The 27,912-nt window shown below is 42.4% G+C and overlaps 1 protein-coding gene across 5 annotated transcripts; it reads right to left on the bottom strand.

Annotated features, from left to right (window-relative positions):
- Window positions 1-8,094: 8,094 nt before the first annotated feature.
- Window positions 8,095-27,437, bottom strand: LOC112880796 (calcium-transporting ATPase 5, plasma membrane-type-like). 5 transcript variants are annotated; one of them, XM_025945548.1, is made up of 35 exons: window positions 26,936-27,434; window positions 23,803-24,020; window positions 21,504-21,620; window positions 21,352-21,409; window positions 21,041-21,132; window positions 20,822-20,953; window positions 20,624-20,713; window positions 20,410-20,479; window positions 19,976-20,046; window positions 19,808-19,891; window positions 19,646-19,723; window positions 19,493-19,564; window positions 18,712-18,795; window positions 18,517-18,599; window positions 17,907-18,015; window positions 17,775-17,830; window positions 17,656-17,698; window positions 17,499-17,582; window positions 17,267-17,404; window positions 16,422-16,484; window positions 16,228-16,326; window positions 14,506-14,616; window positions 14,022-14,189; window positions 13,867-13,926; window positions 13,264-13,425; window positions 12,429-12,545; window positions 12,181-12,279; window positions 11,954-12,091; window positions 11,239-11,339; window positions 10,069-10,114; window positions 9,853-9,987; window positions 9,562-9,669; window positions 9,380-9,471; window positions 8,760-8,842; window positions 8,095-8,617 (listed from the first exon to the last, which is right to left on the bottom strand). In XM_025945548.1, the coding sequence occupies exons 2-35, from the start codon at window positions 23,971-23,973 to the stop codon at window positions 8,559-8,561; spliced, it is 3,273 nt and encodes a 1,090-aa protein (XP_025801333.1). In that variant the 5' UTR covers window positions 23,974-24,020; window positions 26,936-27,434; the 3' UTR covers window positions 8,095-8,558. The 5 variants fall into 5 exon arrangements, 3 of the variants coding, with proteins under 3 accessions (XP_025801333.1, XP_025801341.1, XP_025801348.1); XM_025945556.1 differs by lacking the exon at window positions 26,936-27,434 and adding an exon at window positions 24,140-25,019; XM_025945563.1 differs by lacking the exon at window positions 26,936-27,434 and adding an exon at window positions 24,131-25,019.
- Window positions 27,438-27,912: the final 475 nt, after the last annotated feature.

Raw genomic sequence — 27,912 nt, forward strand, 5'->3', positions numbered from 1 at the left:
ATCACAGAATGATGACTAGGAGAGCCAATACACAGCAGAATCATATGTCTCTAAGTCCATCTCTTATCAAATATCATCATGAACTTGATGAACTACTAGCTTTAGTAGGAGCCAGAAGTTGGGTCAGCAACAATACATATACAATTGTGTGGTCATTCAAACCCCAACTTAAACTAGACTGAATTGAAGTGAGCTAATAATAAGCTAGAGTAGCTGCATGCTAAGCTAAACTAGACATGCATGCTGTGGTCATCGCTTCAGCTCTCCCTGGCGAGCCAAGAACTGCATGGGCAGTGCTATAGCCAGGGCGCCATGGACGACCTCAATGCATCTGCATGTGCACCTATAGTACTACTCGAACAATGCAGCTGCGATAAAGGAAGCTCCGCGCGTCCGTCAGCCCACGACGTGCACGCGGATCTTCTTGCTTGCTGGCGGCGACGTCGTCGGGCACGGCACCGACGCGGCGGGCCGGGCGACGAACACCGCGGCGAGGACGTCCTGGGGCACGGAAATAATCCACCGCACAGGCGCGGGTCGCAGTGCAGCCGGTCCGCAGCGATGGCCGCGGCGCTGCAGCTTCCTTATCCTGGCTGCCGGTGCCGGCCTCGGCTTCCTCGGCGCCGGCGGGCACACCAACGGCGCCGGAAGCACGCTAGCCGCCAGCGTCGGCGTGGAGAACCCATCAATCACGGCATTGTCGCCGCCGTCGCCCAGACTCGCCGCCGCCGCCACTGTCCGTATCGGCGGGAGCTGGCTGGGCAGCAGCTCGAGCTCGAGCCCCATCAATTAACTAGCCGAGGAAAATAGTGTGGTGGAGTGATCGATCGATGGCAGTGGCGTGGCGGTGGCAGCAAGCAAGAAAGAAGCACGGTAGGGTTGCGCGAGTGGCACTTAAGTAGACGAGAAGCGAAGAGAGAGGGAGCAGGCGTGGAGGGGAGGAGGGATGGCGGTGATGATGGCGGCGATCGAGGAGTGAGAAGCGGCAGTAAAGGGGGAGAGAACAGAATTATATTGCGCGAGGGCAGCCTGCACCCTGCGAGGCGAAAGGCGCTTGATGAGAGAGAGAGAGAGAGAGAGAGAGAGAGAGAGAGAGAGAGAGAGAGAGAGAGAGAGAGAGAGAGAGAAAGAGTGAGTTTGTGATGCGAATGATCGCGAGAGGAACGAAAGCAGGGGTGGATGAACTGAAGGAAGCTCGAATTTTACCCTCTTTCGAGGCGACTGGATTCAGACTAGCTATGCCTCTGAATTGGCGGCTTGGCGCGGTAGGAAAGGAAAAAAAAAAGGCTTCTCGAGCTGATCAGTTTGGCATGCAGTTCTTCACTGACCAGATTACCAAGTGCTATCATTACTACTGGAGACCGCACCTTTGCCGAGTGCAAAAATTTTCGCCGAGACTATTTCGTCGGGCACTCGATGAATAAGACCTTTGCCGAGTGCCGCACTCGGCAAAAAGAAACACTCGGCGAACAATAGATTTGCCGAGTGTCAAGCGCTCGGCAAATAATAACACTAGGCAAAATCTATTTTGCCTAGTGCCCTACGCTTGGCAAAGACAGATACTCGGCAAAGCTCCATCAGCTGCGAACGACAACAAACGGCCGTTAGCTTTGCCAGTGTCGGTATCACGGACACTCGGCAAATGTGTGATTTGCCGAGCGCTTTTTCTGAGCACTCAGCAAAACATATCTATTTTTTTCTTTTTCCACCCAAACTTTTTCTGTTGTGATTCTAGATTATCTTGAACTACATATGCAAGTTTGGCACATTACTCGAATTGTTTGCTATATTTAGTCAATTTATTTTATTTGATTGAATTTCTTGGAATAATTCAAATTTGAATTGCAAGTCATTCAAAGAGTGAAAATAAATGAATCAAAAAATGATATTTATATTATTGAGCCTACTTCAACACCATATCCATGAACAGACAAGAATTTCAAACATCTCATATTCACCAAGCATGACCACAAACTTGGGATCCGGTTGTTTTTAAATTGTATAAAAAGCAAATTTGGTCAGAAAATCATGAAACTTGCCCAGATGTAAGGATATCATATGTGGAGGCTGTGATAAAAATTTGGCTAGGTTTCGTAAAAGTTTGTCAGTTACGATGCTTAACACCTAGTTGGCCTTCACATGAAATTATGAAACTTATTTGGACATGTTTCGGTTTGTAAGTATCGTATGTTACAACTTTCACGAAACTTTATCAAATTTTTTATCACAGCCTCCACATATGATATCATGACATCTGGGCAAGTTTCATGATTTTCTGACCAAATTTGCTTTTTATACAATTTAAAAACAACCAGACCCCAAGTTTGTGGTCATGCTTCGTGAACATGAGATGTTTGAAATTCTTATCTGTTCATGGATAAGGTGTCGAAGTAGGCTCAATAATATGAATATCATTTTTCGATTCATTTTTTTCCACTCTTTGAATAACTTGCAATTCAAATTTGAATTATTCCAAGAAATTCAATCAAATAAAATAAATTGACTAAATATAGCAAATAATTCGAGTAACGTGCCAAACTTGCATATATAGTTCAAGATAATCTAGAATCACAACAGAAAAAGTTTGGGTGAAAAAAGGAAAAATAAATAAATATATTTTGCCGAGTGTCACGGAATAGCGCTCGGCAAATATTGTCTTTGCCGAGTATCCAGTTCGTGGACACTCGGCAAAGGTTGTCACATTTCAACAGTTCATGCTGATTCGTTGAAAAATAAAAAAAATAGAAAACTTTGCCGACTGCCCGTGAGCGGGCACTCGACAAAGGGTTCTTTGCCGAGTGGCCGAGTTTTAGCACTGGGCAAAGATCCCTTTTGCGAGTGCCTGTGATCTGGCACTCGGCAAAGGATCTTTTATTCCTTCACAGGCTACCCAAACACTTGTGCACTTCGTCGGCTCTTTCATTCCTTTCCTCACCCAGCTCCTCGCCGCCGCGTCCCGGCCGCCGCCGCCCCGGCCCCGAGAACTGTGAAGCAGGTTAGTGCGTACTGAATAATTAGAATATCTACATAAGTCTTTCTTGAAATATGGCATGAATGCATATAACTTTTCTTTATGATAGCGTAGTCAATTATAAATTTGGAATAATATAGCTTTTTTGAGTTATATAGTATCAGATTTTGAAACAATTTGATACCTACAAAATACAAATAGTTCTAGTGTCCAATTGTAGATCATCAATACTATACTAGAATAATCATTTAGAAAAATCTACAACGGATTCTTCCCCAGCACATATATAGGTTAGTTGTATCCTCTGGTTAGTTGTATCCTCTGCCTAGCAGCCTTGGGTTGCGATTGTGTCACTTTATTTTGTTCATGAAAACTTGTATCATATGCAATTAATATTATTCTCAGCTATATATGTTTAGGGGATGGAAGACTGTGAGTGGATGTACAGTGGCTGCTTAGGTCAAGGTCAGGTCACCGATGAATGGATCGACAAGACCGATGCTTTCTTGGAACGGGCGTTTGGCGAAGCTGCTAAAGGAGCGGCGTTTGATGATGCCTGGTGTACCACACTATCAAGGCAACCGCAGCCTCAGCGGATACGCCGAAGTATGGGTACGCGAATTTATTTATTTAATCTAACACTCAATTATGCATGATTTCTAATTGTTTTGCTGGTTTTCTCGCAGTCGTCGTCACAGGGTGGCCAGCCTTGCTCCCTCTTCAAAACATTTGCTATGGCCCACAAGGGCAAGATGACGTTCGATGTCAACTACAACTCGGAGGACGGGCCCGAGGCATACAGCAACGCGACCGCCCACAACCGCCTCAGTGAGTACATATCGATGGCAAGGGAAGTCCATAGTCCAGATTATGATCGGACCACCGAGGACCTTGACTGTGAAGTCGTCATGAGGGTCGGAGGAGGTAAGAAGCATGGGCGGTACTGGATTGCCGACGGCGCAATCGACTCGTCCTCTACTCCTACTCTATTTCATATTAGAGCAAGGAGCACCAGCGCGAGCCCAGCCATACGACCTCGGCAGGACACTTCACAGCACCGGATACAGGCACTCCAGGTTATTATTTCTTTATATGTCGTTTATTGATTATTATAGATCTTTTCTTTGCATTATTGTAATATTGGGGTGAAAATTTTGCAGGACCAGGTAGAAGAAGAGAGGAGGCTATGTGTGGACTTGGAGGCGAGGATGAGGGCCGAGCGGCTGGCCGAGCAGCAGAGGATGAGGGAGATTCTTGCATACATGGAGAGCCTTGGCGCCGCAACGGGTGTTGCTCCGCCAGCTTCATTGTTTTCTCCACCTCGACCTCCACCTCCACCTCCACCTCCTGATCCGTTTTCTACTCCTGTGAGTATGGATATGTTTTAGTCATGTATGATCGTCATTTTTCTTGTCTCACACATGTAATCTCTTCTACTTTGTGCAGAATTAATCGTCGGCCTCAAATCATCCTCATGTTTCTCCAAATCAATCTAGTTGGCCAACTTGGTGATAGTTTTTGAAATCAGTCAAATGATCCTTTGTTGTGAACTTGTTGTAATCAGTGGTTTTGAGAACTGTTTGTGAACTTTATGAATTTGTCCGTTGAACTCTTGTAAAACTATTTTGCATTGCTTGTTAACTTCGTCGTTAAACTCTTGTAAAACTTGTGGTCGATCAGCTTGTTTGATGCATTTGTGTAGCTATTGTGAACTTGTAAAACTATTGTGTGAGGCTTCCCAACCGGGGAGGGAGAGAAAATAGACGTTTCCAAAAAAAATTTATACCTTTGCCGAGTGCCTCTCACGCGGCACTCGGCAAATAAATCTCTTTGCCGAGTGTCACTCCACCAGCACTTGGCAAAGAGGATACGCTTTGCCGAGTGTCACTACACCAGCACTCGGCAAAGAGCATACACTTTGCCGAGTGCTGACCTAGGACACTCGGCAAAGAGCATACACTTTGCCGTGTGCTTCTCTCAGGCACTCAGCAAACGTCCGTCACCGTTTCTTCCGCCGTCACGTCCATTTTATTTGCCGAGAGCAGGATTAGGCACTCGGCAAAGTCTTTAATTTGCCGAGTGCCCGACAAAAAACACTCGGCAAAGAGGCATTTGCCGACCCTTTCTTTGCCGTTTCCTCTTTGCCGAGTGCAACACTCGGCAAAGTGTTTGCCGAGTGTTTATGTTGTTTTGCCGAGTGTGTTAGACACTCGACAAACGAGGCTTCTCCCGTAGTGCATGCTCCTGCAGGCATGTACGTCAGCTCAGCTCAAGTGCTTACCACCATTATCGAAACCGCCTGGAAAGATCAGATCACACGATTAAATTTTGACGGCCTTAATGGTGACTGTAGCTGATCGCTATTAGTCAACAGTCATATTTCTGACAATTGGTCTCTTTCAACGACACGAACCGGCGATGGCCGGCTGGTGACCTCGCAGTGAACCCTGTGCCACGGGGTCTTCCCATCCGAACGCAGTTGCGAATCCAGAAAATATATATAAAAATATATAAAAAGAGATATCTCTTCTTTCTTCTTCCTTCCTCTATCTTCTTCTTCCTCCCCTTCTTCTTCATTCTTCCTTCCAAAAAATAGAGAGAAACTTCTAGAGGGTATCCATTGATCTGAGAAAAATAGAGGGGCTTGATCCCTCCTAACCTCCCTTACATCCGCTCCCTGGCCGGACAGATAATTTTCACTAGAAGGCAACGAGAGCATTGTTTATTTTTTGCATTGTACAACAAACCGGTAAAAGCAAGGACTGAAAGGTAACGAACATTTTAGTCTTTTTGCATCTTAGCTAGTGTGGTATATTAGCAGCAGGTAGCTAGCTATTATTTCACCTCCCAAGAAAATAAAAATATCAGCAGGTAATTAATTATCGTTCAAACATTGGATTCGATGGTGTATACAGTTCAATTTGGATATAAAAGAATACGGCAGCCCTCCATACCGCGGTGCTCATCGACCCGGCCGACACATTGAATGGTATCTGGCCGCTGTTCTGCAAGCTGCCAACGCCATGTCCGGCAGCGAGCCGTCGTACGTGCAGTGCTCACGAGCACGTGTAATATGATATCCAACATTCACCATCGTCCGAGCAGTGCCAAGCTCGCCGGGCCCCTGTGGCCCGCCTGAATGTGGATGGCGATCGAGACGAGACGAGGCACAGGCGCACGGCAGCATCGGGCCGTACGGGGGCGATCCTGAATTCCTGGCGGGGTCGCCTAGCTCGTGCGCGCGCGCGTCGCTAGACGCCACCCCACCGGGTGCGCGTCGGCACCCTGCGCGCATGCAGCATCCGATGGCCGGCCGGGGCGGCGCGCGGCGCGTGTTCGTGCGCGCGCGTCTCGTCGCCTGCCAACCTGAAACTCTGAACCGATCGATGCGTCTCCGATCCTCCCCTTGTCGTCACGTCACCGCGCCGCCGTGACTACGTGCGTGCGCTGGCTCGATGGCTTCGAACGCCCTCCGAGTTTCGGCCGTCGCGTCGCGGCGGCTAGCGCGCGAGCAAAAGGTTAGCTGCGCCTGCGATGCGTACGTGCATGGGTGGCGCTACGTTGTCTCGGTCCATGGATGCGTCTAACGCCCCTCATAAATTCCCTCTTTGTCCGTGCGTGGAGGTACAGACTGAGACGGCAGCGTGCATCATGGTTCGGGACCAGATGAGTATCCACTGTGAACCGAGCAGAGGATCGGAAGTGACTAGTAGTGAGGAACAAACTACTGCGGCAAGTTGCTCCTGCATGGCTGCGAGCCTGCCTGCCTGCCTGCAACCAGTCCTTACGGGCGGGCGGAGGACAGGACCAACAGATTTAAAACGTATTCGTCTGAACCTACTACAAGGTTTACACGACCTTCCGGAAACTAAATCAAAAGAAACCTACTACAGATAGAAATTCGTCTGAACCATACCCCCTCACGTGTTTCATTTTTGCTTATCAGTTTATCTCTGGCTCATTGAATGGGATATTTTACGTTAAAAAAAATGCGCTATTTTGCTATTGTACTGCCGTTGCAGAGTAGTGACGGTACGTTCTGACTCCGCCCCTCTGGCAGCTGCTCCAACAGCCTGATGCATGCCTACATGGTTCCCTCCTCCCTGGTTCCTTCACCCGCAGGCTGCAGCAGCTCCATGACGATGGATGGCAGAAAGCCTGCATGCATGTTCAGAGTTCTTTCGCCAGGGTGCAAACATGTCCGTACGCAGGCAGGCACGCCACAGCCCACAAGCAGCATCCGGAGGGATGCGAGATCCAAGGCCCATGGATCTTGTTAAGTAGTAGTAATTAGTACTACCGTGCTATCAGTACTCCATTTCAGTGAGCTAACCAAGGTTAGATGCAATAGGGATATCATAGGATCCCCTCTTAAGTCGTACCCTAATCTCCCTCGCCAGTTCCCATTAGCTCTCCGCTGCTCCCGCTAATGAAAGGCGACCGGGCATCTCGTCCAGGGAAGAAGGGAAAAGCAAGCATCATGATTTCTGTGGTGGGGGGAAGCATGGGCACTATGCCCATGTGCCCTACTTATTGGCTCCGGGACATGCTTAGGCGCGTCCCCCCGTAAACAAATCGAGAGGCAATTTGCACACAATGCATGCCTTGCCTCGTTGCTTTTTGCAAAGGCCTCGTTTGATATTTCGACCACTCAATCAAGCTTTGTGATAGAATAGAACCCTTCTGCTAAGTTGCACGTATCCAGCTGAAAGCTGATTCTGAAAGAATTAAATGAGAATGGCTTGCTGGGAATCTGCATTATAGTACTGCGAGGATACAAGTCTAGGACTTGCAAGGACAGCACGGCCACGACTGTCAATGAAAACTCTTGGATGTATAAAACTGGCAAAGGAGACATGCAGGAAAACATCATGCTAAAGGAGCTCTTTAAGCTGCGACTCCGGAAAAAGGCTTGGGAATTTGGATGGCCGTACCTTGTGCTTACGGCTAATCATAATATCGTGCAAAAATTTGGGTGCCCTGTGTTCTGAATGATGCCCGACAATAGGATTTGTTGATCTCAGAACACCATTTGTGCTTTCCATAAAAAGGAACTGCTAAACGAATCGCAGCCAGAACATGCACACTGCAATTCATCAAAAAATAAAAGTGTGCGCAGCCAATAGCAAATCAGCCAATGTACATTGCGAAAGTCAAATCTTTCAACCGCACCCAAGTAGCATTCAGATATCAGACTTTACACCGAACACCAATATCCGGTTAGACAAAATGTTCTACTACTTGGCAACTAAAACCAATAGGGAACCAAGCTACACTCCCCTGTTTATAGGGACTTCCCCAGATCAAAACATTCTAAGACTTCTGGCACAACTTGCGCAATTAACTACAGAAGTACTGAACTTTGTTAGGCTAAGACATATTTTGTTTACATTGACTTCAACTCTAGATCATGACCCAGCGACAATGTAGCATTGCCTTGATCGCTGACCACAGCCTCAGAATTTATAGCCAGGGATCAAGGTAGCATGGTTAGAAGAAATCAGCACACAAAATTAATCAACACCATCTATGTGCAGCAACACTATATTTCAGCACTAGATAAATCTGAACACTTGCCCAAGCAGCTTCACACCTGTGATTCTGATCTTCTCTCATCCTGTCCCTGTTGTGCTGCTCCCTCGTCACCTGGACATGACGAGATCCAAACCCAACACAAATAACTCCATTTCAATAAACAAGTAACATAAAGAAGCCAACTGCAGTTGGTGCAGATGAACCATATTTTCAATATCTCACAAAAAAGAAAAAGAGCAGGTGAGATCCTTACGTTTGGGCCAACACCTTAGAATGAGATCCTTCAATTGAGTCTTTGGAACTGGAATGAATTTTCCAACAAAAGCCAAGGGCCAACTGCATGACCAGGCAGTAGTTAATTACAAGCAAGCTACAGTCAATCTTCTATGACACCCATCAAAAATAAATTCCCAGCATTTTTAACAAACTGCTTGGAGATAAACAATTCTAAAGTAGACTGTTGAGAGAAAATTAAGAAACTAAAATGCCTGAAGTCACTGGAGGCTGTGGATCAGGTCAATAGTGCCATTTGTGAGAATAAGAATGAGAAAAATCTAGTGGAGTCCCGACGTGCACCTTCGAATCATAGCTACAGACTGACCAGATCATAACAATTCACAAGAGGGGCAAAGGCATCAGATCACACATCAACATAGCAAAAACCACCAGCAACACTAGCTTAGGCTAAAATGTATCTGATTAAAGTTCAGGAGTAGGATGCCTGATTTTGCATATCAGGTACTGGGATGGACTTTGCTCAAAAGTTCAGGAGGTTATCTAGACTTTCTTCCAAAAAATTATTCAGGAAGCATAACTCATCCCTACAACACAATGATGGTTCTTAAAGTGGAAAAGTATCCAAATGTATCTTACCTTACAAAAGCAATAACTACAGAAACAAGCCAAAGCTCCCAATTCAGTCTCACAGTCGATGTAAATTTCCCAAGGAACTCAATAATTATCACCTGATATAAAAATGACATGCCAGTCAAATGCTATATCCTTAACCTAAAATTTAAAATTTACAGATACATTTACATAAAATCCTTTCTTACCTGCATCACAATGGTTATAGTCACTACTCCCAAGAAAAGATGATTTCTTGAAACTCCACTAAAGATGTTCAGCTCTTCTGGTTTACGAGAATTGAACTCATTAAACACCTATTGGAAAACGTGAAAAGTCAATGTTTTGTCAATTCCCAAAATGGCTTACACGTATGCTAACAATTACTAACATTTTATATTCCTTGCTTCAAACGGAGGGAAAAAGTTACATTCGTAATGTAACTTCAAGGTTATGAATATGCCTTCAAATTGAGTAAAAGAGAAAGCAAAATTAGTTACCTGACATAAGACAAATGTATTGAATATAACTGTATTTTTCACTTTACTGGAGTGTTCTAATGTGTCTTGAGTCAAATGCAAAAGATTCCGCCCCCTGAAGTTGAGGGTAAGAAGAACAGCAACTTGAAAGACAGCCTGCGGTTACACAAATGTCGGTATCTAATAAAAAAGTAGCTCAGTAACAGTTCAAAGTAGCATATGGCAGGACCTTAATACCTGAATAAACAAGTTTCTCCACATGATATTAGTCACAAGAGGTTCTCTGCATCAAATTCACATGAATTTTAGCCATTTAAGCATGTATAACAATTTTGTCAACAAGCAATTGTGAAAAGAAATGGCCGGATCCTTTAGTTTAACTTAAAATTTGGAATGCAAATGATCCAAAGAAACACTATTTCTTGGTGCTGCTTTCACCAGGAAATTACATTTTCAATGCCAGCACAATCTTGCCTTAAGACATGCCAAGCTGAATGGTGAAGTTCAGGGAAAGGTTACACAGCCCCTGATAAACCAGTAACAAGTAATCAACTAAAAAATAAGAGTGGCAAATATGTACCAACAGTAAACACAGAATACTTACTACTTCCATTACAGAAATACATAACATAAAAAAAAAACTCGATCAACCTTGGAGGAACTAAGTGGCATTGTAAAAAGTGATATAAGGTCCAGTTTACTATCCCTAACCAACTCACTTTCTCCACTTCACCCCATGAACGAAAATTTAGATTGAATTCACTCAACCAAGCTATTTCAATCGGTCGAATTTACAACCTAATTAGATTTGTCCCCATTTTCCCCTGCGCACAAGGTGGATTGTAAATTCAAATTTTGTGAGGTGATTGTCTGATAGAGGACATGATAGTCTATGTTAGAAAATACTTCAAGAATTTTCCATCACTTCATGCAACTTTGTATCTATAGGGTTAATTTATAATTAGATGTTCCTAACCTTTAAAATATAATCATGAAAAAATCTTAATGAAGTGTTAATCGTTTTTTCAGCTTGGTAGAAACTTTGATAGGCCAACAATTTTCTTCTGTCTTATGAATCATTCAGTACCTTTCTGGGTAAAAGTGGGTTACTAAACCTAATGTTGGACCAAAAATACAAAGCAATAATCTTTCTTTTTGACCCAAAAAGCAATAATCTTGAACATGTGCAGACCACACCTTACAAACTGATTCAAGTATCCAATAACCTTTATTAGCAGAAGAGAGTTATGAGATCCACAATTATGTCACTGTAGGTTGATTATTGAAGATTTTAGACATAAAAGGTTTACTGCTAAGTGCTAACCAAATAAAAGACAATATTTACAGAAGAATAATGTAGAGATACAGATCTTTTTACAGATAATGTTTCAAGAGCAAGCGACCTACCTCCGTCCAACAGGTGGCCGCCTCATAAGTTGATCCGTTGGTGGTTCAGTAGCCAATGCAAGAGCACCAAGTGTGTCCATGATGAGATTAACCCAGAGAAGCTGTACCCGAAACAGAAGGAAGCAAATATTTGTTGATGTCCAACTCAAATAAAAGCTTAATACTTCAACTACACTTCTGTTCATTAACAATTTGATTTGGCCAATGTCAAGTTGGCTATATTATTTTTGCAGTGCTGATCCTTGACATTTCCTTGTACATAATTTTCGGAAAATTATGGGCTTTACATGGCATTACTCAAAAAGAAATTATGTTATAATATTTATGACATCGCATTTGTGCACACAACTTTAAAAGTTACCTTTGGATTATGTTCCTCTAACAAATTCTTGTTTACACATATACCTCTTATTTCACCAAGTCAAAGAACACCACAATAAACTAGCAGGATTTGGTTCACAATAGTAGCACAAAATGGAGAGCAACTAGACTAGACTAAGTGTACAATGCTAGCAATTACATACTAAAGTACAATCCTTTCATTTCGTTCAGGAAACTGGAAATTGGGGAAAGTGGGCACAGCAAGACTAAGTTAACTAATCTCTAAGTATTCAAACTTGGGTACCAGCTAAAATATCAATATGAATGGCACTAAATATATTATTTGGTATAGCAGAAATGATAAGGAAAGCATACTGCAGATGTTTATACAAACCTGAACAGCATTTAGAGGAACATTTCCTGAGGAAACGGCAGCAACAACATTTATGACAAGAGCTGCAACATTTACAGTGAGCTGGAACTGAATAAACTTTTGGATATTTGCATAAACGGAGCGGCCCCACCGGACTACCTAGAATATAAAACGTGAAGAACATTTAAGGCAATCATTGTATTAGGTGCAGATTAAGAAGATAGTTAGATTCTACAAACTTTCCTAACCTTCACAACAGAAGAAAAATTATCATCTAGAATAATTATGTCTGAGCTCTCTTTAGCTACTTCTGTTCCTTGGATGCCCATAGCAAGACCAATATCTGCCTGAAAAGGGGAACAATGATAGGTTGAAGGGGTGAAAAACGAAGAAAGAAACCTCATCACGTTAGTAGGACCAAATAGTGCAGAATACCATCACATGCATGGCTCATTATTTTATTCATTCAAAATATGAACTCTCAATTTGAATGTACCTCATGCAATGCAGGAGCATCATTTGTTCCATCACCAGTAACAGCAACAACATGGCCTCTTTTCTTAAGAGCCTTTACTAGGAGAAGTTTGTCGTTAGGAGAAGATCGTGCCATCACCTGCAGTGCATTGAAATATGGTTAGTCCCAGTAGAACAGTCAAGTCAACAGTAAGAGCACATATTGAATAATATAAAGTATGTACATGATGAAATAAAGAGTCAGAAATGCCTCGACAAATTCAGCTAAAGATAACCAAAAGATGTCAAAGTTTTGTATCACTTGTTTCAAATTTTCATATTTCTATCTACCATTAACAGTTGCGCATGAGACAAACAGAATTATAGAACATAGGATATCTACCTATGCATCAGAAGTTAGGAATAGGGGCATTAGCAGTTAAATTAGAGAAACAATGGCAACCACAAGAAGCAAGATTTGCAATGAGAAAAACACCGCACTCAAATATCCTTGAATCTGATCTTGAAGTTTAGAAAGTTGTGGATTAGTCGATAAGATAAAGGCAATAAACCAAAACTAAAATATGTTGCATAGTATAAAATACATATTAGTAATATACATAACTACGAATGACAAGGAAAATGTGTTGAATTAAACTATGCAACATGATATCAACTATATAAACAATAGGCCCAGACCTTTTTGTTCAACCAAAACAGACAATAAGGTAAGGCTAAGACAACATGCACAAAATATTAACATCTCAGAATGATGAATCAACCGAAAACCCTAAAACATGTCCTTACATTGATAAACTAGGGACATGTCCCTAATTCATATATATTGTTTTAAGCACAAATGATGGATGTGGTCTTACAGAAATCTTCTCGGCAACATCCTCCCTTTCAGTATCATTGTAAGCACGGAAAACTCTTCCCTCTATTATAGCTTGTGCAGATGCATCAGAGTCCTCAAGTATTCCACACTCAAGTGCTATTGCTCTAGCTGTCTTCAGATTATCTCCAGTTACCATCCGTACCTAGCATAAGTCATGCTAGAGTCAATGAGCAGGCACTCTAGTACGTAGAAGAAATTTTAGGAAAAGTTAATAGGGCCAAAATTTATGTGCCTTCACAACCACTAAAGACAAATAAACAGCTTGAGTTTCTTTGGAAGATTCACTTTATCATTTTGAGTTGAATCTCAAAAATTTAAAAAATGGAATTATCAAACATCAAACTAAGCTGCCCGGTAAAAAGAATGCAAATTCATGAAAATTGTAATGAAATCTTAAGTTTATGGAACTTAAATACATCTAAAATTTTATTTTTTGACATGGGTATTATATGATTAATAATATTTAATAATGAAACATTTTGCAAGAAATCACAGCACACTAATTTTCTGAGACAAATATGGCTTGTATTCTTTCTAACAATCCCCATGCCCCTATAGGCATGAACGCAACACACATGCACACCTTTACACCAGCCTTTTTGCACAATTCAACAGCCTCTCTTACTTCAGGGCGGCAAGGATCCTGCAAATAAAAGGGGTAACTCAGCAACAAGCAGGGAACTACTAGAGCTAGAATACGCAACATAATTTACCATTTGCAAATTCTTGAACATATACCTTCATCCCTGCAATTCCAATAAGAGTCAGGTCATTATCTGGCAGTTGCCAGTTGATTCTTTGTTCCTCACTTGGAACATCCTCCAGATCAAGATTTCTATAAGCAAAAGCAATACATCTAAGACTTTGCTCAGCCATATCTTCAATAAATTTCCTGAGTTGATTAACCTGAAAGGTGAAAGTGGAGATGAGAACTTTCAAAATACATCTTCTGTTCTCGAAAACTGACATTCTAGCTTTCTTATGTCGCTTCTGAGATGATTTTTACCATATTTTCCTTATGTATCCCCAACCCCTCCTATTTACTATAATGGAGTAGCTTAAAAATCATCCCAAGAGCAATAAGTAACCTGACAAAGGCTCTGCATGAAGGTACTGCAGTATTCTATATGTGCGCATAGGTTGTTGTACATGTGCAAGATCCAAGAATGACATCTATTTAGGGATGGAGGTGGAAAATTTGGAAAGGGGCCAGTGTTTCTACCTTATCAGGTGTCATTTCATGAATTGAGCCATCCGCGCCAATCCAACTTGTGCATAAGGCAAGAACAATTTCAGCCGCTCCTTTCCAGTGTACATGAACATCCGAATCACTCTGAAAATGGCACATGAACAAGTTTACTGCTCCCTTCAGTAGAAATTAAGTACCTCTGCGAATGCTTCGAGTCAAGATAATTCAAATTGGCCAACAATATATTGAGTACTAGATCTTCAATATGAAAAATTATACAAGTACATTTGTCTCAAGAATACTTCCACGTGACATATTATTAAGCTTTACAAATTATTACAACATAAATTGTCCGCCAAATTTATTTTTTTTTCCTCCCCCCAAACAACGCTTTTGATCAAAGGGCACATAACATAGCATTAAACAACACTTTAAGATCATGTAAAATAATGGCACTCTAGCTAACAAAATTAAGAAGCCAACATAGTTGGAGGTTCACAGGATCTGGCAAATTCTCAAGTAAATCAGCCTATAAAGCATTTTTCATTGGATCAATTAAGTTTGCTCCCTGGAAAAGGATTTGGAAATCACTGGCACCTCTTCGCTGCAAGTTCTTCATTTGGTTAGCAATTCTTAATCGATATTGGACAGCGGATTGATTGGCCAAGGGAGACCTTCGCCACCCGGCAGCAGGTCCTCTTTGTGACCAGGCTGATGAAACCATCCAGCATCTCTTGACTCTTGGTACCTTGTGTGTTTGCTTGTCAGGTCTGGTATGAATTATTTGAAAAAATTGGTCTTCAGGGTATAGCTCCTCAGCCATACACTAATGTTGTTTTTCCTAATTGGTGGTGTCATTCCCGGAAGATGGTCGATAAGCAACTAAGGACAGGCCCAAATTCTCTCATAATTTTTGTTGCTTGAGAAATTTGGAAGAAAAACTACGGTACAGAACCAGTTCAAACCATGACAAAAATACGAAGGAAGTGCCATATACTAATTAAAGATACGACCAACATAACCCAGCTTTAAGCAAACAGCCTAAGCCCGAATGCTCCAGCTGAACACCGCAAAGAAGCATCCTTGTTACCTCCCCTAAGAATAGAACTGACACAAGCTCTCCTGAGTATTTGAGAAAAGAAAATGATTTTTGAGCCTGAAATGTAGTCTAAATTTGTTAAACGAACTTTTGTTCATGTAGGCTAGTTAATTTAGAGCGCACAGACCTATTCAAACAAAAAACACACTAAAATTCAACACAAATTCTTTAATAAATAAACAAACCTCTAGACATGTTTGTTAAAGTTTCAACATTACTTTCTTTAAGGCATAATTATCCAGTAAATATATTTTCGAGATTACATATAGGTGTCAGAAAAATGTCAGTACTCCAGATATTATTTTGTGAACCAATAGTAAGTAATGGAGGATGGTTGAGAAAATACAAATGATCTCAACATGTAAGATGCATCAATTTATCCTAAAGTGACATTCCGAACTCAACAAAAACACAGAAACAGAGAGAAAAAGAAGGTAAATTTCGGCATGTCATATGCCTAAATAAAATATGTAATGATTTTAAGTTCTATGGAGCCTTGTATTCTTAGCAAAGTCCCTCTATCAAAATACTTTGGCAACACAGAAAGTTGGCATCGATCAGTTTCAAGAAATAGGATGCCATGAGTAATCTAATAATAAACTGGAGCTCGAGCAAACGACATAGACACGGTGAAAAAAAAATGAGGATAAAATTACCACAGCCACTGCAACCCCAGCACGCTTTTTTTCAGAGTTGAAGGGAGAGACATGAATTATAGCAGATCGTGATCTCTCCTCTGAAAATTTCATCCGAAGCTACAGGCACCAATAGGTTAAGAAAAAATTGATATCAGAATGAAAGAGAATTTTTAACAATATCACCAGAAATAGTAGCAGCTAAGGAACTTTACTTCAAGACCCCAAGCAAGGATAGCCTTTTCCGTTGGTGAGCCAGTTATCTCGACGCTACCATCCTGATAAGCCACAATTTATAATGTTACAGTAGGGGTGCAAATAAGGAAATATGAGATTTTATATTCAAAAAAATATGCCACTGTAACTAGCATAAACGATAGCAGAAGCAGTAAAAGAAAGAAATCGAAGATGACAATTTGCTAACATTTTCGATATGCCACAAGTAGAAGACAAGAAACATCTCAGAAGAAGCACCTCAACAGCTTCAACAATCACCAGCAACCAAAACTGGAAAATTGAATATATCCTAGTACGCCAAACTGGAAATGGGATAATTTTCTACCGTATTGATTATACACATAACCTTCTTGAACTATTATGGATTTATGGTATGCTGAGGTAGAGAAGGGCAGATACCCTCATGTCATCAGGCCTCTTCTGTCAACTAGAGGCTCCGATGAAACCAATTCGGTGGGTAAAGCCCTTTGCTGTATTATTGCTCAATTCTCTATAGGAGCTACGTGGGTCTCTCTTTTACAGAGATGACTAGACTCCTAAGTCCTACTTAACATATCTTTACTTCCCTAACAAGCCATAAATCTCTTACTTCCTAACTAATAGATATGATCCCAATGAAATGGTCTCTACTCTTTATTCTAGGAACTATGCAATTAGATATAAAGTACTTGGGTATACTGCTCATGTGCCTGTGCCAGCTACAGTAATAGGCCACACGTAAGTCTGAGTTAAAAAATAAATTGCAATTGACTTACAAAATTATTTCATAACAGTAATTCAAGATCACATATGAATGAGGTAAAACGAGAGCATGCGACATTACCTGCGCCTCAAACACACTTCCTGAAGTATTCTGTGCAACTCCTTCAAGTAGAAGTGAAACTACAGTAGGTGACAGGTTATCAACATTAGCAGGAGCTTGCAGCTTCACCCCGCCAACAGTCGATAGCACAACGGTCATCTTGAACAGCAAAAAGTTCCAGATAATCAAGTAATTACAAAATCAGAGGCATTGCAAGGCCCATTGCAATCTGAGAGAAAAAAAAAAAGCTAACCTGATTTAATGTTAATGTACCAGTCTTGTCACTACAAATAGTCGTAGCCGAACCCATTGTTTCACAGGCAGAAAGCCTCCGCACCTGAAATTGACATGTTTAGCAACATGTGATAACCAAAAGGATAAAGCATAAACTAATCTGGAGAAGTATGTACCAGTGCTTTGTCAGCCATCATTTTCCGCATGGAATAAGCCAGACTGATGAAAGGGGGGAAAAGACATTGAGAAATTAAAATAAAATGGAATATGAAAAAGTCAAAATATATTAACTCACGTTAGTGTGACAGCCAGTGGTAGGCCCTCAGGCACAGCGACAACAACAATGGTCACCTAGATAAATTCAATGCAGTATGAGATTTAATAAAAATTAGGTGCTACAGATACAATAAAAATACCCACTACGTACTGCAACAGTCAGTATCTTTATTGATCCAAATATTGCAGATTTCACACTTGTGCGCCCCTTGACAAACTGAACAGAACCATCTGAATTTGTGGTATGTCCTGAAAAATACCTGGAACAAGAAAAAGATTCTAATTACATGTACCTGCAGTGGATATATATATGTGGCAGAAAAAGATTTGTAGTATGTCCTTGCCTTAAATCCTTGTATTATCCATTACATCTAAGATCAACATATAATTTTTTAAGTATAATCTAGTCAAACTTTCTAATATCAGCAATCTTATATCGTACCTGCATTCATATGGGGAAACTATGGGGAAAGACTAAAAGGGAAAGAATAACCTTAATTATCATTGTAATAAATTCTGATGTCATCTGTGTAGCATATAGATCAGTTCATTTAGGCATATGTCATTTTTAATAGATAAGGAATATTATGTTGTCCGTAGTGTCTTCAATATGCATTGTAGCGCTTTAGCAGTTCCAGAATACTAAGAGAACATAAGTTTAGTGTTGTGAATCAGTGTGACAGCCTGCATTTGAACTGTTTGGTTAGTTACCTGACCTATTCAAATTTAATCATCGAAAGACTTAAAGACATTGTTATTACCTTGCAAAGAGGACTACGAGGACCATTGCAGCAACAGAAAGCCCTACGATACCTATGAATGTTGCTACTCCATTCAACCGTACCTTAAAGAGAAAAGATAAAGCCATGAAGTAAACCACAAAATGCAGCTGAGGTTTCACAGTTTTATATCACAATTCCTGGTCAAATCATCAGTAAAAGATAAAAGGGTCAAACCTGCAAAGGAGTTTCTTCGTTGTTATCCTCTGAAATGCTGGCCATTAATAAACCCCATTCAGTGTTAAGGCCAACTGCAGTTACCTGCAAAGGACTGAAAAAGGTCACATACACAAAATACCCAGGGCCTGATTGCAAAGCCTGTTAACAAGCACATCTCTTAGGGTGGCAGGACCTACCATGCATTAATTAAAAACCCATAGACACAAATGAACAAGGAATATGAAATAGATCTATTCAAATTCTAATCCCCCCCAAAAAAAAAAGAAAAAAGAAAAAGGTGTAGCCTTAGACATTCCAAAACAGGAATATTTGCACCCTTATATGGTTCTAGGTGGCGATTTTGCACCATGAATCCAATTCAGGGCTATTTTGTCCACATCAGTGATGACGTCTATTAGCACCTAATCATCAAAAAGGGCACTAGGAGAGAGACTGAAGGAGGCCTACTTGCAGATGGCCAGCAGAGCTAAATTGATAAAGCGGTAGAGAGCTGCTGGAGCCATACAACGGTATCTCACGTTCAGGTAGGAACTGGCATACTAGAGGAAGGGAACTGCATGACAAGAGCTGTGAGAAGAAGAAAAGAAATAAACGGGATACCCTTTTGTAGTTGTAAGTGAACCATTGGAAAGGTTCTCGGGACGGGGTAAACGAAGACTTAAATAATCTAATTAAACAAATGGCATTTATGCCCTTAACAGACTATTTTTATTTAGGAACATGTAAGTTTCAGAACATAACAGAAGAATAAACAAGGAGGCAAAGTATGATGACTCACCAACATGGTACCATAACCATCAGCAACTTTGCATCCAGCCATTAGAAAAGGTGTCTTCTGATCCTTCATAACCTAACAGAAGAAGCATTGTTTAGTGTTAACCATGGGAAAAACTGATTCTAGGTAGAGTGTAAACTGCAACATGCCACTTACAATCTTGCTTTCCCCAGTCATACTGGACTCATCAATGGCAAGAGAATGACTGCTGATTACAACACCATCAGCTGGGACCTAAAAGCTCATTTGGGTTCCAATATAAGGTCAGAAATGCAAATACTAGTCATAAATCAAAGCAAAATATGTTTGCTTGCTTACCTGATCACCGATTTTTAAAGCCACTACATCACCAACTACAATATCAAATATTGACACTTGAATCCTTCTGCCACCCCTAATAACCTGAATACAACAGAATGATGAAACAAAATTAGAGCGCTAAAATCTATGGACCACAATTTTGCATGGTTGTTCCATATCACAAACCTCCACTTGTATGTTTTTCTTCTCCTCATTGAGGTGTTGGAACTGCAGGGACTGCTTGTAGTCACTGACAGCTAGCGCAATAAGAGAGAAGAAAATAGTTAGGGGCAGCATTTTTATTCTCAATGGTTTATCGATCAGCGAAGGCAAAAAAAAAATGAAGAGTACAAGAAAACACTATACAGCAATCTGGCAGCAAAGATCTATTATGTATCATCCAAAAACCAATACAAAAGGCAAAGTGCAAACATATTACTGAAGGTGAAGGATAAAAACAAATCTGGATTTTATCTCCCAAAACTACAGAATTTACTCAGAAAGCTCAATAACCATGAGTAAAGCCACGATTTGCATCATCCTATTAATATCCCTACTATTTCATTGCTAATACAAAATCAGCAAGTACAGGTATAAGATGTGAAAAACAAGCACCATACCAGTAACAAGTATCACAAGAAATACAGCAAATGCAATACTTGTGCCATCATACCATCCTTCTTTGACACCCTGGTGAAAACTTTGGAGTTAGAAATAAATAAAATATATGACTAAAAGTGTAACTGCATAGGTAAGTTGCTCAGCTTAAACATTGTTTATGAAAGCTTATAAAACAGATTTCAAATACACAAGGGGATAAGCATAAATAACAACCTCTGTTGCAATGCCCAAAACTAGAGAAATTACTGCAGCTACGATAAGGATAACTAGTGTCATATCCTGGCAGGCCTCCCAAAGAAAAACCTGTAGTCACAAAATGAATCCCCACCAAAAGAACAAACAAAAGTTAGCCATTGAAATAGCAATAACTTTAAGTAGCGTAATCACAGTTAAATTGGTAAAGAAGCTTGCCCAAAAGCTCCTTCCTTTCTTTCGAGGATATCTGTTAGCCCCGAAAGCATTTGCCCTGCATGACAAATCTGCCTCATCGCCATGAATTCCCTTCTCTAAGTTGGTTTTCAGTAAATTTGCAAGCCCTTTAACCTAATTTTCAAAGAAGACAGGCATGCCTTAATTGGATGTCCATAAATTGCAGACTTAAATTTACTTTCAAAGATGAATGATACATGCCCCTCCATATTCTTGCAGAGCAGAATAATTATGATCCCTAGTCATCACTGTCAGCTGCTCCTCTCCAATTCCAAATCCCCGTGGTAGAATTTCTGCATAGAAAGAAAATAATAAAGTACTACAAAAGTAGTATTGTCATTTTTGCACAGCTACATATCAAGATGCAGTTAGGTCCTTAACTTAGTAGCAACCAACCAATCCTTGACAAAGATGTTGATCATGGGATAAATGTCGGTCAAAATTACAACTACGATAATGAAACTCTGTTGTCTCAGTGAAACCTAAAAGGCATCCATTCCCAAAGCAGTTACCTTGTAATTCCCTGTCACCATTCTGCTTTTCCCCAGCCTCTTTGAAAAGTAATGCAGCCTGATTGTATTCAAAATTAAATTCAACAATCAAGAAAAGTGTAGCATTATATAAAAATACATTTCAGAAATAACACGGAAATTAGAAAGTATACCCGTATGACTTGAGCATGGGCCCTAATCTTCCTCCTTATTTGCTCCTTCTCCTCCTCCTTTTTTAGGTCAAGCGTGTATCTGAATCGTCGAGAAGCATTGAGGACAAGTGCAGCTTGCTGCAAAAGGGGGGAAACATAATAATAACATGTAAAAAATAGTGCACAGATTACAACAGTCATGACTGCATTTCATTAGTTCAAGCAAATATTTGGAACAAGCATATTTAAAGCATTGGAAACCATGCATGAACTCATTAAGGATTCTGTTTCCCTCGATTGTTGTCAGTTAAAATAAGAAGGTACTCCATCTTGTCTTAAAAGAAAGGGTGTTTCCCTGCGATCTTTGTTATTAGAATCTGTGCACTCCAGCTATTTGGCAATCAATCTAAATTGGCCATATGCCCATATGCAAACTACATCACTTGATGTTAACATATTTTTGTAATATTATAATTTTACCAAGTTTTACGAATATCATATGCTTCATCCGCAAAGTAATCAACATTTCTTCAAAAAGAATGCTAATATCAGTTTGGCAAGCTGTCGTGTAAGGGTGGACGTCTATCCAAATCGCAAAGCATAAAAGACGTTAACTAAGAAATCAACTAGCTAACCTATGGGTTGCTTCAGTAATGGTACCCATTTTTTTCAAGAAATTGCAGTTAATTGTATTTTCCTTTCAAAGGAGAGAAGGATATTAGAGATGGAAAATAAACATTACGAATTATTTTAAAAGAACACATTGCACATAAAACAGCAGGCCTTCGAAAAACAAAATGGATGCTCCAAATTTAGTTACAGAGCAGATAACCCACTGACAACCAACAGAGCCAATAAGAGGATGAATGGTCATTAGGTTGGATTTTGTCGTGTCAACCTTCAAGTCCACTGGTTTTTCGTTGTGTCCATTCTAACGTTGTTAGACGGTTTTGTAGTGCCAACTCCTACAGTTCATCTGCCCCAAATTTTATTCATTCTAAACCTTCATTCTTTTAAACTTATCAACAAGCAGCAACACGGTATTTGCTTCAGGTGTTAAGTCTACCCAATAGACTAATCGAACAGCAAACCAAATTCTGACTTAGTGGTCCCTGTTGTTGGCTCTACGCAACACATGCTACCAAAGGGCTAAGGAGGTGTTGGGATGCTAGGATTACTCACACTATATTGAGGAAACTAAACCTTTCAGGATTTGTGGGGGTAGTGGTGAAACACTTCAAATATCATGTTCATCTAGTCTTTTTGTTTCTCCGGTTGAGTGAGTCCAGAGTATCTCTTTAGGAAACAAAAGCAAGAGTGCACCATCCGGCAGTTCCCAAAGAGAACTAACTATTAGACTTACCAGTGCTAGTTCATCTCACTAAATTGTAGGTTGGGTGTGAAGTGAATTGGGACAGTTAAGGTTTACAACATTCAGAACTACAAATAGTTTACTTACTAGACCAAACACCACGACAGCATATACGCTTCACTAAATCAGACACCAGCACATACATACTAAATTACTAATAATGGCCAAAATCATGTATGAGACCAGCTGATATCTAGTAATGTGGACAAAATTATACAGCATTGCGTAGAATTACATCGAACAGCTACACCAAAGCAAGCATCCAGGTGTTGAGTCTACCCAATAGACTAATCTGATCAACAAAAACGAAAGGGTGTCACCGAATTCTGGCTTAGTAGTCCCTGTTGTTGGCTCTATATAACACATGCCCCCGAAGGGCTAAGGAGGTGTTGGGATGCTAGGATGACTCACTGAATATTGAGGAAACTAAACCTTTCAGGATTTGTGGGGGTAGTGGTGAAACACTTCAAATATCATGTTCACCTAGTATTTTGCTTTCTCCTGTTCAGTGAATCCAGAGTATCTCTTCAGGAAACAGAAGCAAGAGTGCGTCATCCAGCAGTAGCCAATGAGAGCCAACTATTAGACTTACCAGCGCTAGTTCATCTCACTAAATTGTGGATTCGGTGTGAAGTGAATTGGGACAGTTAAGGTTTACAACAATAAGAAGTACAAATAGTTAACTTACTACACCAAACACCACGACAATATATGCTTCACTAAATCAGACACCAGCACATATATACTAATAATAGCCAAAATCCCGTATGAGACCAGCGCATATATAATTAGTAATGTGGACAAAATTAAACCGCATTGCATAGAGTTATACAAAATGATTACAAAAAGGCAAGCATTCAACTCAGCGTCCTCAAACTACAGCAGAGGCAGAGAGCACAGCATAGCGAATTCAAATTGTGGCCGGAAAATGGGGGGTCAGGTACTCACCCTCCAGCGCCGCAGCCGCTCAACTGGGGCGCGCTTGGCGGGGATGTCGAAGGGGTCGGCGTCCGGACCCCGCACGTCGATGCCGAGCACGTCGGCGCAGTCGTCGTCGATCTCGTCGCGGCGGCGCTGGTACCGCCCGGGCGACGCCTCGGGCTGCTGCCCCCCGGCCATCGCCGCGCCGCTTCCTCAGGAGAGATGACACCGCACCCCTCCCCGATCTGCAGCCACATTCACAGTCCAGCAGCGCATGAGCAACCCAACCCACGAATTCCAAAAAAAAAGCAACAACGAGCGGAGCATCCCCCGCACGGCGAGCGGAGTGCCGTACGGCAGCCACCTCGGGGCGGGCGGGCGCGCGCGGTGAGAGCTACAGGGCTCCGGCTCCGGCGACGCAGCGGAGGCGGAGGGCGGAGCTGGTCGCCGTGGCAGGGGGAGGGGTGGCCAGGTGGGGGTGGGGGTGGGGGGGGGGGGAGGAGGAGGACGGAGGAGGCGTGCGGCGGAGGAAACGAAGCGAATCGGGCGCTTGTCTCGCTCGCTTTCGGGGTTTCCGCGTTGCTTCCCCGCTGGCCTGCCTTTTCCTTCCCGCTTCACGCTCCCGAAGCCCTCGCCCGCTCCTCTTTTGCTTTTTGCCCGCCGCGCCTTTAACCCCCGCGCTCGAGCTCGCGCGGCGGCGGGGTTCGGGTGACGGATTGGCTCCCTTTCGGCGGACGCCGAGAGGGACGAGACGGGGGCGGGCGAGACGAGCAAGAAGCTCCGGCGAGCGGCGAAGGAAACGGAGCCCGGGGGACGACGAGGCCGCTGGGCTGGACGGCGAGTCCAGTCGCGGTCGTGGGTGGCCTCACGAGCCCGTCACGCACAAGGCACAACTCGCAACCGAACCACTAGTCCCGCCCGCCCGGGTGGCCCGCGTACTACTACGTGTTGACTCGCCTCGCACTCGCGCGCCTGGCGCGGCGTGGGATCGACGCGGCTGTCGTGGGTAGGCGGCGTGTGGGAGACCGAGGGGACTGGGCGGTTTGGAACTTTTGGATTTTGCCAGTGGAGTCGCGAGTCACGCCTGCTGCATGGGTTTCGCTTGATGGAGATATAAAGCGGCGCTGCGTGTGTTTGTCTTATGGAAGAGAGTCCGATTATTTTAAAAAAAATCCCTGCTTTCCTTTTCGTCTGATGGCGTCAAGTAGACAACCGGAGTCTAATGGCGTCATGTAGGCGACAACTTGAAAAGCATGGTTTGGTTACCGAACCAAGTTTTCATGTTGTTGTTATGCTATTTGTAATTGTGCTAGTGTAGTTCTTGATGCTTTTTAAGTTCAGTGGCCAATATAATTTCCTTCTTCTGCATTTAAAACGTCCAGTGATGTAATGTTTAGTCACTCGGCTGGCTCATGTTGGTTTTTGTTTTAAATTTGTACTGAAATCCTGAATAAGTAAGCGTAAGCGTCCCCTTTCAATGTGCTGCATAGCAATAATAGTATGCTTAGGCAGAGGTGGGCCCAAGATCTGTACAGTGTGTGTTCAAAAATTTCAAAAGGTAAAGAAATTGACTACTTAAACAATAATGTTCTACTGTCTAGTATAGGGGTAATTGTAGAAATAATGGGTATTCAATTAATACCCTTGAATAGGCCTGGGTCCGCCCCTGTGCTTAGATTCTTCCTGAGAATTTATAGTATGCTTCGTTTTTGAAAAAAAAAAATAGTAGTATGTTTAGTGAAGCAAGGGCATGTTTGGATCCGGGTAACTAAACTTCAATACAGTCACATCGTATGTTTGGACACCAATTAGGAATATTAAATATAGACTAATTCACGAGATGAATCTATTAAACCTAATTAATCCAGTATTAGCATATGCTTACTGTAGCATAATATTGTCAAATCATGGACTAATTAGATTTAATGAATTCGCCTCATAAATTAGCCTCCATCTGTGCAATTAATTTTGTAATTAGTTTATTTTTATTAATTCTAATTAGTATCAAATATTCGATGTAACATGATTAAAATTTAGTCGGGTGGCCTGAACAAGCGCTAAAGTATAGACAAAATAAACGCTCCAGATTGTTTTTCAGACTCGAAATCCAGCCATGCCCAAAGCACGTAGGCTGCATGTGAACCCTATATGTTTTGAAAATAAAATATTAAGTTTGCGACGCGTCGAAACAAGAGAGCTCCAACTCCAAGTGACATGGAGCCAGAGCAAGGTATCTACTGACTGAATAATGTATAGTCCAGTCTGACCAGCGTAACATGTACTCGCCCTGCAAACCAACTGAGAAGCAACCATGCCAGATCAGCAATTCAGCATCTAGCCATGCTTCAACGGGGAGACGCAGCGACCGGACAGCGAGAGACTGACCGAAGTGAATGGTATAATCAAGAGCGCGTAGAAAGACTCGGCAAGGGACAGGAGAGAGACCGTCAAGTGATGGACCTCGGCTTCCAGACGAGCTCCTTCTGAAATGGTTAGCTTCTAAAATATTTCTTTAATTTTTTTGAAAAAATTCGACTTCAGTATTTACAGAATGTTCTGATTATTTATCGGATTGGTTCGACGTTTTACTCGCTGGAAGAGTATAAAATGGCACGCTATACTAGAGTGTTCGTGGGCCTTTATCGGATATCGATGAAGTCGAACTTGCCAGCTGGGCCCGGTTACGTTTCGGCCCAAGCCTGGCCAGAGTCGAGCCCACCCCACCCTCGAAACCATTTTGTATGAACACGAACTCGCTCTTTTCAAAATACGAACAACGCAGGTACAAAGAAAATAAAAAGAAGCAGCAGATGAAGTCTTTGTACTTTTTGGTCTTTTATTTACTGTGCCTCGTGGACTCGTTTGTAAACCGTAAATGCCTGACTGACCCCAGGACGGATCACTTTGATTGGATCTGCGCCCAGAACGAACCTCTCGGCGATCGATGCTTGCCCCCAGGATCAAGCAAGATCCTTACAACACACCTTCGTAAAGCAAATCACAAAGCAAAAGGCCAAAAAAGCAAAACGGGAAAGCGAAGGAAGGAACAGCAGCCGGCCGGGTCACCGCCACCGGCGCCGGCGCTATCGGCGCGCATGCGCACACATGCCGCGCGGCGCGGTGCCGGCCGTCGGCCGGGAATGAAACACGTCGCACGTACCTCGGTTAAGCTGCTCGATCGGCCGCGGCGGCGCGGGCCGCCGGAGAAGAAACGGGCACCGCAAACTGAGAGCTCGATCAGGAGGAGCTCGGAAGCGCACGCCTGCTGCTGGACCCTCACCCTTTGCTCGATCTGCTAGCTGCTCTAGCTAGCGTCTCTCTTCTTCGGAGTAGCACGCTGCTTGGCGCGTACGGGGACGACACTGTTTTATATAGGGTTGTGTTGTGTCTCAGGGCAGCCGCAGCTTTGCTTAGCCGGAAGCCTCGGCTGGCTTTGGTTCTGTGAGCGCTACGACTGGTCCCGCTAGGAGGAGGGAGCTTGCTTGAGCAGGTGAGCAAAGAAGCAGCGCCATGGCTGCCCTGCCGCTCCCAGCTGGCGTCGCCGCCGCCTTTAGTTGCTATCTACACTTCTTGCTATAGCCGCAGTTGTAGCTTTTGGAATTTCGCGTTGCTGGCCGGTGGCGTTCCCTTTTTATAGACGACCCACCACTGCTACCTTTGGCGAGATGCGGTAGTCAATTGGTTGGGTAGCAGCTGGTATATATGCTGGTGTTTTTGGAGTATTTTGTTATTAAGTTGTTGATTATTTATTTATTTATTTATTTTATACGGTATGCAACAATGTACGGTGCTAGTGTTGTCTTCAGTCTACATCGGCGTGGCACCGTGTTACGATTGTGCAGTAGGTATCTTGTTGTATTGAGTCACTTGGCTGTTCCCTGCTTCATGTTGGTAGCTAATGTTCAATGCGGCTGAAAGGAATCTCTAAGGTTCAAGAGACGGGATCCAGGAGGAATCATAAACCCTGTACGGTATTGGATATAGGATACATCTTGTCTATACCAACTCGAACGATCGATACAGATTTGGAATTCTAGATGGATGATGTGTCAGTAAGCGCTTTTGTTGTTTTTTTTTCTTCTCTTATTTGAGTTTGGAGCTGCTAGCACTCGGATGTCCGATCTGGACGCTAACGTC

This window comes from Panicum hallii, chromosome 1 (genome assembly GCF_002211085.1).
Source record: "Panicum hallii strain FIL2 chromosome 1, PHallii_v3.1, whole genome shotgun sequence".
NCBI classification, from domain to species: domain Eukaryota; kingdom Viridiplantae; phylum Streptophyta; class Magnoliopsida; order Poales; family Poaceae; genus Panicum; species Panicum hallii.

Excerpts from the sequence above, each read along its gene's own strand:
- LOC112880796 (XM_025945548.1), bottom strand. The coding sequence starts at position 23,973 with ATGGCCGGGGGGCAGCAGCCCGAGGCGTCGCCCGGGCGGTACCAGCGC. Across the intron at positions 20,047-20,409 it reads TCTTGTGATACTTGTTACTG|CTGTCAGTGACTACAAGCAG; the intron begins GTATGGTGCTTG and ends TTATTGCGCTAG. Across the intron at positions 17,699-17,774 it reads CCACTGGCTGTCACACTAAC|TCTGGCTTATTCCATGCGGA; the intron begins GTGAGTTAATAT and ends CCCTTTCATCAG.